Source organism: Chlorella variabilis (assembly GCF_000147415.1).
Source record: "Chlorella variabilis unplaced genomic scaffold CHLNCscaffold_13, whole genome shotgun sequence".
In the NCBI taxonomy this organism is placed as follows: domain Eukaryota; kingdom Viridiplantae; phylum Chlorophyta; class Trebouxiophyceae; order Chlorellales; family Chlorellaceae; genus Chlorella; species Chlorella variabilis.
In genome coordinates this window covers 815,928-827,632 of record NW_005435075.1, presented here as the reverse complement: position 1 = coordinate 827,632, position 11,705 = coordinate 815,928, and the positions used below count along the sequence as shown (strand labels likewise).

At 68.0% G+C, this 11,705-nt stretch overlaps 2 protein-coding genes across 2 annotated transcripts in view; both read left to right on the top strand.

Moving 5' to 3' along the window:
* CHLNCDRAFT_135301 (hypothetical protein) overlaps positions 1 to 385 on the top strand; it is a gene marked incomplete at both ends in the record, with an annotated part of 1,234 nt that extends 849 nt beyond the window's left edge. Inside the window, one exon of the mRNA XM_005846723.1 lies at positions 89 to 385. Within this exon, the coding sequence (XP_005846785.1) occupies positions 89 to 385 (297 nt within the window). The remainder of the gene's footprint in view (positions 1 to 88) is intronic.
* A 1,363-nt stretch (positions 386 to 1,748) lies between these two features.
* Positions 1,749 to 10,856, top strand: CHLNCDRAFT_58176 (hypothetical protein). The gene is made up of 28 exons (XM_005846722.1): positions 1,749 to 2,129; positions 2,253 to 2,338; positions 2,485 to 2,578; positions 2,735 to 2,872; positions 3,043 to 3,130; positions 3,324 to 3,426; positions 3,615 to 3,720; positions 3,950 to 4,232; positions 4,386 to 5,651; positions 5,924 to 6,110; positions 6,386 to 6,574; positions 6,715 to 6,792; positions 6,951 to 7,075; positions 7,285 to 7,427; positions 7,498 to 7,569; positions 7,617 to 7,718; positions 7,876 to 7,980; positions 8,143 to 8,288; positions 8,458 to 8,535; positions 8,733 to 8,924; positions 9,026 to 9,070; positions 9,232 to 9,335; positions 9,472 to 9,548; positions 9,724 to 9,873; positions 10,003 to 10,083; positions 10,199 to 10,263; positions 10,376 to 10,516; positions 10,641 to 10,856. The coding sequence occupies exons 1-28, from the start codon at positions 1,998 to 2,000 to the stop codon at positions 10,684 to 10,686; spliced, it is 4,422 nt and encodes a 1,473-aa protein (XP_005846784.1). The 5' UTR covers positions 1,749 to 1,997; the 3' UTR covers positions 10,687 to 10,856.
* Positions 10,857 to 11,705: the final 849 nt, after the last annotated feature.

Here is an 11,705-nt window from a genome sequence, read left to right as displayed (position 1 = left end):
TCGTCCCTGCGCGTGCCTCCCTTGCCCGCTGCTGCGCCTCTGCTGCTGCTCCGGCCCCACCCCCTCCCGTGGGCTGGCCTGCGTGCAGGGTGACACCTCTGGCACGGTGCGGTTTGAGGGCGCCAGCCAGGCGCAGGCGGCGCTGGGCAAGGCGGAGGACGGGCGCATGCTGATTGCGGGGTACAGCGCTGCGGTGCGGGTGCTGGAGGGGGAGGAGGAGGAGGCGTTCATGAAGAGGCGGGCGGCCGCGCAGCGGGCGGCGGCGCAGAAACGCAAGGACAGCGGCGGGCGCGGCGGGCGGGGCGGCGGGCGCGGCGGGCGCGGCCGCGGCAGCGGCAGGGGCGGGCGGGGCGGGCGGGGCGGCAAGCGCGGCAGGCACAACTGAGGCGCCGGCGCGGGTTTGACGCAGCCCGCATGCGCCCCTCAGGATTCGCCCGCCTGTTTTTGATGCACTAGCTGAGCCTGCCTGCCTGCCTGCCTAGAAAAGTACTATAGTTGCTTTTTTCTCCCCTCACTCGTTCTCCCTCCTCCTGCTCACTGCTGTTTCCATGCTTTGTGCAGCTTCTGGATTCTTTTGCAACGCCCTGCCCACTAATGAAAACCAAATGTAACAATGGGTGGACATCAGGCTGCCAGCAACAGGGCTGCCCAGCAGAGCGACAGCCGTGCATCGGAAGTTTGGTGAAGTCTTTTGCTGCTTCTGTGCCAATCATCCCAGTTCCTCAGCGCCGCTGCCTGGCCCAATCACATCCACCCGCACCTTCACGCCTGCAGGGCATGATGCTGCGGGGCGGGTTCAAAAAGCGTGGGGGCCACCTGTGGTTGGCCCACTCACCGCTGGGAAATCAATGCCCATGCCAAAGGCCTGAATAGCACTATCACCCACCCGACTCGCATGCGCCAGGCACCGGCGACGTGATCCAGTACGTTCTGGGGTCGCTTGGCGGAATCCAGAACCACCCATGGTTGCTGTCCGTCACCGGGTGTAGCTCCTGGTAGGTCTCATTGGTGGGGGCATTAAAAGTGTCTGCACCGGCACTTTAAGAAGCAGTTGTGGGCAGCGAGGGGGGCTCGGGTTGGAGAGGGGTACAGCCACCCACCACACGCACGCACCTGGACACTGCTCCGAGGGTATCAAGAAGACTCCCTGCGGCTGCCTCCATCTAAACATCACGCCGCCGAATCCCGTGGCGCAGATCGGGATGATGCCACCACGCGGCAGCCGCACCCCCGGGTCACCCCAGTAGATGAGGTCCCACCCGCCGCTGCCGAATTGATAGCAGTTGCCATCTGCAGGGGAGGGAGGAGGGAGCAGGGAGTGCTCAGAGAGAAGAAGGGAGTGCTGGCGGGAGTAGCAATGCTGCGTCTGCAGCAAACAAGGAGGCCGGCCAGGGGAGGAAGGAGCAGAGAGAAGGGTCGTCTCAGTGGCGGCAGCGGCGGTCTGGCGGGGGCGGCACCGCTGGCACGCTGTTTCTCACTCCCGCGCGCTGCCCGCGCTTTCACAAGCCTCGGTGCACGTCAGTGCTCACCATTGTTCCCCTGGGCGCCCCTGGGTTGAAGGGCTGCGAAGACCGCGAGCAGGGCTGCCAAGGCGTGCACGCCCATCAGCCTAGCGTGTCGCTGGAGTAAGCCCTTGCACGATGCTGGAGAGGGCCAAGGATTCCTCATCAGGCTGCCTGAGAATTGCGCGCTCCACGTCGGCATTCAGTTGGAAATAGCCCTCCCGGTCCTCCTGCCTCTGCATTTGAGCGTGGCAGTCCTGCACCAGCCTCGCACCGACCTCCGAGCCTCTCTCTGATCATTCGAACTGGCTTTGCGACAGACACAGACGCCTGGGGTGGAATAGTGGCGCTCAGAAGCACCTCATCGGGCACCCAATCCGTTGAGGCCCGTCACAGACGCGCAGCCGGCCAACGCGCAATGCCGCGCCGTCCTGGCTGCCAACTCCTGGTGTCCTAGCAGCGCGTGGAAGCTCCTTGCTGCGCTCAAAGGGCGGCATGGCGGCTTTCATACAGCTGGTGGCCGCCGCGGGGCAGCGCCTGCTGCTGCAGGCCGCCCCGGCACCCGCCCCTGAGGAGGCGGCAGCGCCCGCGTCTGCCGCCGCCACAAACGACACCGGTGGCTACGATGTGCGCTGCCTGCCCGTCTGGCTCCCCGCATGCCAACTGTTGTTCCCCGTGCGGCATGCTGCATGCCAGCATAGCGCTTGCCGCCACGTCCACCCCACCTGCCTGCCGCCGCCGCCGCTGCAGGTCAGCTTCAGCACATCGTCGTGCATGAACACCACCAGCCCAATCTGCTACTCCACAGCCATCAGCGGAGAGAACCTGATCACAGGGTGGGTGGGTGCAGAAGGCCGCACACAGTTAGGCGCTCAAGTGCTGGTGGTGCTTGAGCAGCGGGCACTCCCGCAAGGAGTTGGCCCTGCCTTGCGGCCCGTCACGCCACCGCTGCTGCTGCCGCCGCCGCCGCTGCCGCCTGCAGGATGTGGGTGAACCTGATCCTGGGGTGCCTCTGCTACCTGGGATTTGTGCTGTTCCGCTCCATGCGCGGCTTTGAGTTCTACCACGCACGCCTGGTGAGGCCTTGGATGGATGAGGGTCTTGTGTCGTGCAGGGGCGTGATCACCGCATGCGTTTGTCAAGCATCACAATATGTGGCAATGCTGCGACAGGTTGCTGCCAACGCCCGCACGTGACGCCCACACCCTGCTTGCCCCCGTGCCGTGGCGCAGCTGCTGCCCACGGTGTCGCGCAAGCCGCCGCAGCTGGCCCTGCACGGCCACCAGCGGCTGTGGGGCTGGCTGCTGCCGGTGTTCGGGGTGACGGACGAGGAGCTGGTGCACAGCTCGGGGCTGGACGCCCTGATTGCGGTGAGTGGCGGCGGCGGCGGCGGCGTGGGTGTGTGCATGTGTGTTGTTGGGCTGCCGCCAGCACGGCGCTCCTTTTTCTCGTGGCACGCCAGCTGGAGGCGTGTGCTTGCTTACCCGCCGATGATCTTGTGCCCCCCTCGCCTTGCCCTGGCGCCGCCTGCCCTGCGCAGGTGCGCATCATCAGCTTTGGGGTCACCCTCTTCCTCCCCATGACCATCCTGGGCACCGCGGTGCTGCTGCCCGTCAACTACACCTCGGGTGGGCAGCCCGGCCTGGCCTGGCCTGGCCTGGCGGCGGTGGAGCTTGTGGGCTGGCGCTCTGCACATGGTGCTGCCTGGCGTGCTGCTGCCACTGCAGACTGTCACTGGTGGTGCTGCTGCTGCAGCTGCCTGCTGCTGTTGCTCACCCTACTCACCCTGTGCCCCTGTACCCTGCTTTTGCCCGCGAGCAGATTACTACACGCAGTATGCGCAGGAGGAGGGCATGGATGAGTACACCTCGGTCTTCATGCGCATGACCATCTCCAACATACGCCAGCGCTCGCCCCTGCTCTGGTGCGGCGGACGGGCGTGGGCGGGGCAGGGCTCCCTCTGCCGCATGCATGAACCAGTTGCTGCCTGCAACTTGCGGCACGGCACTGCCGCCGGTGGAGGTGCTGGTTGCGCGCGCACATGCGTTGCGAGCTGCTGCGTGTTGATCCCTCATGTGCCTGCCTGCCTGCCTGCCTGCCTGCCTGCCTCAGGATCCACTTCACCTTTGTCTACCTCAACGTGTTCTGGGCCTCCTGGCTGATCATCGAATACTACAAGGCAAGGAGGGGGGCGCGCTCCAGCAGGCAGCCCGCCCCTGTGCAGCTAGCGTGCAGCATGTGTGTGTCCCTGTCTCTGGCGCAGCTAGCGTGCAGCATGCGGGTGTCCCTGTCTCTGGAGCGTAGCTGCAACAAGGAGAGCGGGGAGGAGTTGAGTGACACACACTTGCCTGGCGGCCTCCCCTTGCTGTCGCTGCCTGCAAGTGCCAGCCTGCAAGTTGACAGCAGCCTCCTGCCCACCCCCACCCCACCGCCGCTGGGTTGTGCAGGAGTACATCGCACTGCGCCAGACATACCTGGTGCGGTGCACAGCCGTGCCCGGCGACGACCGCCCGACTGGCGGCGCCTCCGCCACCCCGCTCCTGACGCCGTCGATGGCGCCCAGCCGCAGCCCCATGAAGCACGGGCTGGCGGTGGCGCACAGCCCCACGCGGCGCGGCAGCGGCGGGGCCGCCGCCGCCGCGCTGGGCCTGCTCAAGTCTGCCAGCTCCGGCACGCTGGGCAGGACGGTCAACCGGCTGAAGCTGCCGCGGCGCAACGCGTCGCGTGCGGGTGAGAGCCGTGAGGGCCGCCGCTGCCGCCCGCCTGCCTGCCTGCCTGGCCCTGGAACCATCCCCCAATGCCTGCCGGTCTGCGCTCCATTCTCCCGCCGCTAAGCGCCTTGCCTGCTGCTGCCGACTGCTCCACTTCATTGCTGCGCCGCAGCCGACGAGTTTGGAGAGTTTGCCTTCCGGCCCAGCCGCTTCGCCACGCCCAGCAGCAGCCCGCCCAACGGCAGCCCCTCGTACGCCGACCGCGGCGCACCGGCCGACGTGGTGGCTGGCGGCGGCATCTTCACGTACGCCGGGCCCTCGCGCTTCAGCCACCAGCGCAGCGGCAGCAGCCCCAGCGCGGTGGCAGCGGCCGGTGGGCTGGTGGCGTCCGACGGCAGCGGCACCGCCGCGCGGGGGCTGGCGGCGGCGCTGGCGGCGCTCCCCGGCGGCAGCCCCATGCGCCGGGGCAGCAGCACGGGGATCGAGCTGTCTGATGCCGCAGCGTTTGGCTCTGGCATGGTGACAGCCGGTCCAGAGCTGGGCCCGGATGCCAGCGGCGCAAGCACGCCGGCGTCAGAGGCAGGCGGCGGCCGCGTGCAGCGGCCGCTGTTGTATCAGCAGGCCCTGCGCAGCAGCGACCGGCTGCCGGCAGACTCGCCAGACCAGCGTCCGCCGCGGCCTGAGCAGTACAGAGGCAGCCTGCCACCGTTGCCACCTGCGGTCGCTGTGGCGGCCCCTGAGCAGCCTGCCGCGGAGGGGGTGCACCAGCAGCCCCAGCAGGGGGGGGGGGCCGCCGACACTGAGCCCACCTTTTCGCTGTCGTTCAGCCGCGGCTCGGGGCTGGCCGACATTGGCAGCATCAGCCTGAACGGCAGCGGCAGCCAGAGCGACGATTGCGCCGACACGGCGGCGTCCCAGCATGGCGCCGGCGCCGGCGCCGCGGCCGTGCAGACGCCCAACGGCGCGTCGCCTGCCGAGCCGGCGGCGGCAGCGCCGAGCGTGGAGCCCAGCGGCAGCTCCAGCCGCACGCTGCTGGCGCTGGGGCAGCAGGCCGACAGCGCGGCGGCACAGCCCGGCGACTCCTCGCCGCCGCCCTCGGGCGCCATGACCCGCAGCGGGGGCTCCGCCGCCGCGCTGCTGCCGCTGGTGCAGGGCGGCGAGGGCGGCAGCAGCAGCAGCCCCACCTCCGACACGCTGCCGGTGCGCCCCCGCCACGCCCCCACCAGCAGCGTGGAGGTGGCGGCGGCGCTGGGCTATGACCAGGCGCCGCCCAACGCCGAGGAGATCTACGCAGCCATCCTGAGCAGGAGCAGGGCGGCGGGCGGCGGCGGCGGCGGCGGCCTGGCCGCCGTGTACGGCGGCAAGGCGGAGCGGCAAGGCGGCGGCGAGGGGGAGGGCAGCGAGGGCATCGCCACGCGCTGGTGGACGACGTACCAGCGTGAGCGGCTGGCTGGGCCGGCCCGTGCATTCACGTCCGCACGTGTGCTGCTGCGTGCATTGCGAATTGTGCTTCATGTGGCGGCGAGTTGTGGCCGTTGCCCGCTCCGTGGGCGGGCTGCCCCGACCTGCCCGATTTCCTTGCTGCTGGCGCCGTGCACCTTGTGTACGGCACCGCACCGCACCCGTGCCGGCTCGCTGCCCCGGGTTGCTGCTGGTTCCTGCGCGTGCCCTGCCCTCCCACCACCGCGCCGCCGCCGCCGCCCTCTGCAGCCGCCGACGCCGACGGCGTGCCGCACGTGCTGCACCTCAACCAGAGCATCACCTTCAAGGGCGCGGTGCGGCTGGCGGCGCCGGGCGGCGGCGCCGGCGGCGGCCGCAGCGGCAAGGAGCTGGCCGTCAACGCCAGCCTCTTCACCTGCCTGGTCATGGACATGCCGCTGGAGAAGCTGAAGCTGCGGTAAGCCGGCCTGGCGGTGTGCATTTGCGTGTGTGGTGGTGGTGGTGATGTATGGGTGTGTGGGCTGGACAGGTGTGAGTTGGGGGCTTGTTGAGGGACGGGGAGGGGCAGGGGTTGGATGGCGAGGACACGCCGGCAGGTTGGCTGTAAGGGGTGGCAGCGTCGCAGCCAGCAGCAGTGGCCAAGGCTTTGCCCCCTGCCAGCTCTCCGCTGGCTTCTGCTTCTGGCTGACCTTGCCTTCCCGTTGTCCGCCCTCCCCATGCCCTGCCCGCCAGGCGCCTGGGCGTGTTCCCCACCTTGCGGCGCTGCCTGGGGCTGCAGCCCGCGCGCTCGCTGACCCGCACCAGCACCCTGGGCAGCCTGACGGCGGGCGGCAGCGGCACGCCCACCAGCGCGCGTAGCCAGGAGGACATCACAGCTGTGCTGGACGAGCTGGAGAGGGGGCAGCAGGCAGACAGCGGCCGGTGAGCGTGGGAAGCAAGCGTGGGGTGTGAGCCAAGCCGGCGCGATGGCAGCAGGGGGCAGGGCCGCCTCGAGTCGTCTAGTGGCTGCAGTGGTGGGTGGCGCACCCTCCCCTTGAGCGTGTCGATGTTGCTGTATGCAGTGATGCTGTGGAGGCGCACGCCACGGGGATCAAGGGCGTGCTGGCGCGGGTGGCGTCGGTGTGGCAGAACCGCAGCAGGTGGGCGGCGTGCATGCGCCGCATGCCGACACCGCCGCTCCGACGCACGCAACCGGAGGCACTGCATGCATGCATGCATTGCACTGCTGCGCCGGCACCGCTTCAGCGTGCTGGGCTGATGGGATGCATGAAGCCGGGATGGGATGCTTGCGCCGCAGGCTGGGCGAGTGGCGGCGCGATGTGCGGTACGCGATGTACAACAAGCGCGTGCGCATCGCCACCGAGATGTTCAGCGAGCTGTTTGGCGCAGACTTCGACTCCATCATCCCCATCTACCCCACGGGTGGGCTGCAGGGGCGGGGCACGCGGCTTGGGTGTGGGGTGGCATGTCTCCTGGCAGGGCGGGCCTGCTGGTAGCTTGTTGGCCTGTTGGGCAGCAGATTGACGTTTGCTGCCTTGATGCCTTTTGCCCTCCTCACCCTCCAACCCCCAACCGCGCATGCACCTCACATGCCTACCAACCACACCCCACCCGCCGCCGCCCTGCTCCAGCGTCTGTGGACAAGCTGGCCCACAAATGGGACTCCAAGGTGGCGGTGCTGGAGCGGCTGCAGCTGGCGCTGCGCGACGAGCCGCGCCACCACGCCAAGCGCTGCGCCAAGCTGAAGCAGCGCATCATGGTGCTGCAGCGGGAGGTGGCGCTGCTGCAGGCAAGCGCGTGCGGGGGTGTGCTGGCGCCCCTGCCGTTGCTAGTTCTGCCACCAGGGAGCCGACTCTGCTGGTAGTAATTTACTGGCATGCAAGCACGAGAAAGGCCTGCCCAGGGAAGAAGGGCTGGTGCGCGCAGCTGATCGAGTCTTGGCCCTGCGCTGCTCCACGTGCAGGGCGACATTGCGGCGGAGCGGGATGCCGTCCTCTCAGACCTCCCCTCCACCTGCTTCTTCGCCACCTTCAAGAGCCAGCAGGCCGCGGCCATCGCCTCGCAGGTGGGTGACTGGCGCGGCAGCCTGTGCTCGGCAGTACCTGCCAGGCGGGCACAGACACACATCGTTCGGGCACACCCAAGAGGCCCCTGCCATGCACTGCCAAGGCGCGTTGAACACTGACGCCATCGCCATTCCACGCCCCTGGTGCCCCCTGCAGACCAACCTGAACCCCATCATGCAGCGCCTGTTCAGCGTGCACCCTGCGCCGCGCCCCGACGACGTCAACTGGCCCGCCCTGCAGCGCAGCTGGTGGCAGCGCACGGTGCGCGGGCAGCCCGCCGCTGCGCGCGCGCCTTTGCTCGGCTTTCGCCACGCCTGCCTGCTCCGCCTGCTCCTCGCGACCGCGCTGCTGCCCCAGCCTCAACGCCGCACGCCCGTGCTGCCCTGCCCCATCCGTCCCCCATCCTCGCCCCCTGCCCCACAGATGCGCCCGCTGTACGCGCTGCCCATCATCCTATTCTTCATGCTGCTGCCCATCGGCATGTTCACCGGCGCTTTTGCCCAGCTGACGGTGGCGCTGTGCGGCAACCCCAACGACCCCGCCTCCCGCTCCGGCAGCTGGTACTGCAGGTGATGGAAGCTGGCGGTGATGGCACTGCCGTGGGGGGGCATGGGCTGGCTGTTGTGTGTGGTATTGGGGGGAAGGGAGGCGCCTGGGCCTCGCCTTCCGATGGCCTGCCTCAGCACTGCCGCTGCGACGCATGCATTCACCCTGTTCCCGCCCTGTTCCCGCCTCCAGCGACGACCCGTGGGCCACCTTCATGCGCAACGCCCTCACCTCCCTGGCCCCCTCCATCGTGCTCTCCATCTACAACATGTGAGCCAGCGCCAGCCAGCTGGGCAGCAGCGCCAGCTTGGCGCTCGCTAGGCGCCGCCACCCCACGCGCCGTGGCCCTCACTGCTCACATCGTGCGGCCTCCGTTCCCGCTCCCGCCTCGCTGTGCGCTGTGCCCGCGCTGCACATCGCACTGCACCGCAACCGTACCGCACCGTGCCGCACCGTACCTCCTGCAGGGTCTTCCTCCCCGTCATGGTCTACTACGCGGCCCAGATGGAGGGCCAGCACGTGAGCCTGTCGGCGCTGGACCGCCGCTGCGCCGACCTCTTCTTCTACTGGGACGTCTTCAACGTCTTCCTGGGAGCCCTGTTTGGAGGCACGGTGCTGGCGGAGCTCAAGACCTTCCTGCAAGACCCCTCCTACATCTGGTGCGCCGCCCTGGAGCGCCGCATGCAGTGCAGTCAGCGCTGCCGCGGCGTTTGCGGCACGTTCCTGACCCGCCCAGCGCCCCCTCTTGCCCTCCTGCCAGGTCTGCGCTGGGCAGCGCCATCCCCGCCGCATCCAACTTCTTCATGTGAGCGCCTGGCCGGCTGGGGCTTGCCTGGCACAGAGCAGCGCGCAGCTGCAGCTCTGGCCCCTCCAACCGCTCAGCTGAAGGACCATGGGCCCTTTCTGTGCCGTCCCTGACCCTGTGCCCTCCGTCCCTTCCCTCCTGTCCTGTTGTCGGTACTGCAGCAATTACGTGATGTACCGCGCCCTGGTCATGTCCGCCTTCCGCCTGCTGTACCCGCACCAGGCCATCATGCCCGCCATCCTCAAATGGCTCCGCATCCTGTCACGTCAGTCGCCGCCTGACACAGCGCTGGCAACGAGCTTTTCGGCTTGTTTGGTTGGTCAAGGCCCGCTGGCCCCTGCTGGACTCCTGGAGCTGACCGTCGCTATGCCTGCGGTGCCTTGCTACCCTCTGTCCTGCAGGGGCCAAGACCCCACGGGACAAACTGATGGAGGTGCCGCCACGCAACTGCCGCTACGGCCGCGACATTGGCATCCCGGTGAGGCGCCTCCCGCGCGCGTGGGCTGCCAGGCTGCCGCCGGCCCTGGCGAGCATGCCCGCGGTGGGCCCGCTCGACCGCCGTGTGGTGTGTACCGCGCCACCACGGTTGGTGGTGCGCCAACCCTGTGTGTGTGTGTGTGTGTGTGTGTGTGTGTGTCACACCTGGCCTGCAGGTCCTCATGAACTTTGTCATGGTCTGCTCCATGTGCATCACCAGCCCCCTCATCCTGCCCTTCGGCCTGCTCTACTTTGTGGGCCTGTGGGCGGTGTGGCGGTACCAGGCCCTGTACGTCTACCAGCGCCAGTACGAGAGCGGCGGCCAGGTGCGGGCTGCACGCTCCAGCAGGCGCCTGCGCTTGCCCCCACGCGCGTGCCGCGCTTGCTTGCGGGCGTGGTGGGCTGAGCTGACCTGCCGACATCTGATCACATTTTTCCTTCCACCTCCTGCGCAGTTTTGGCCGCTGGTGGCGCACAAGGTGGTGGGCTGCCAGTTCATCATGGTCGTGTTCACGGCCTGCGTGCTGCTGTTCAAGGTGCGGGGCAGCGCCTGGGCGGGCTGCTGCGGTGCGCTCGCATGGGACGCAGGCCAGCGCTGGTGGCCAGCCCCCGGCCTGCTGCCGACGAGCCGCGGCTGCCTGCTGCGTGCAGGGCGGCTACACCCAGGCGGCCCTGCTGTTCATCACCCTGCCCATCTACCTGCTGCGCTTTGACAAGTGAGCGCCTGGGCGCTTTGCGTGTGCACCACGCCTGAACAACCGGCAGTGCCATGTGCGTCTGATCCTGTCCTACCTGCTCACCCGCTCTCATCCCTGTCCCCTGCCGCAGCTACCTGACCAAGCGGTACGATGATCTGGTGCGGCAGGTACCGCTGATGGCGGTACACTCGGCGGGACGCAGCACCGTGCCTTCAGACATCTACACGCCGCCGCCGCTGCGCCCCGGCGGCCAGGGCTGGCACCCCGAGTGGTGAGTGGGTTGAGGGGTGGCGTGGTGCGGGCCAGGCATGAGCACGGGAGGAGGGGGCCGGGGGCAAGGATTCTACCATTTGCCGGCCATGCGAACAGTGCTGTTGCTTGTCTGCCTGTTGCAGGGGCAAAGTGTGGCAGCACTGGGGCATTGGCCGCTACACGATATAGCCGCACAAAGTGAAGATCGGCTCCCGTGCCAGCAGCTGCGCCCCGGCACGAATGTGAATGCCATTTTTTCGAGATACTGCCTGCTGATACTGTGTGCCGGGAAATTCCTCCGGCAGAGAGCGCAAGCTGGACATAACGTTCCATCTTCTTTCCTGCATTCTTCCCTCTTTCTACATGTTGCCAGCGTTGCCCCTCCCCCCCCCCCCCCCTCTCTTCCCCGACTTGGTCTCTGTACTGTGCTCATGACTCGGCTCGGACCTGTGTTTGCTCCCAGGCAGCTCAGCTCTCATTTCATCTACTCCCCTCCCATTTTTCTTGCAAGGCCAGGCTGCACAGATTGAAGCTGGGTGGTGGCTGGATAGGTCGAGGAGGCACTCCCAAAACTCATGAAAAAAACACACGCAGTGGCGGTGGTACTCAGGGATTCGGCCAGCCCAGCGCTGCAACCACCTTCTCTGCCGCAGATGGGCCAACCACCACTCTGGAGGCCGGCAGCGGCAGACCAGCAATGACCGCCTGCACCTGCGTCGCATCCCTGCACACAGGAGGTAGATCATGCAGCAGCAAAGATCACGGGTGGCGCGGCAGCGACCTCTTCTTGTAATAAGGACACGGCGCTGCCTGGCTGCACCCCGCGCTCACCTCTCCGCCGCCTCCAGCAGCCCCTGAAGGCTACCAAACTGCACCGCTGTTGCGTATGCCGCCTCGGCGCTCACGCCGGGTATCGCCAGCTGCGCACGCATGAGCGCCGCCTGGGAGCCGTCACGGGGGATACCGTACTTGGTTAGAAGCGCTTCCAACCGCTGCCGCTTGTCCTGGGCGAGCGCTGAGTCCGGCAGCACAGAGAGGTAGCTGTGTGTGCCCTGCAGTGCACGGTGAACATGCCATCACACCGGGAGACAGACACAGGTGTGCTTCCCAGACACAGGTGCGCTAGAATAGCTCCGCATTGCCACCAGCAGACAGTGTCATCTGCGGCTTACCGTGGACTTGTAGCCCTCCTCTGCCACCGCCCGCGT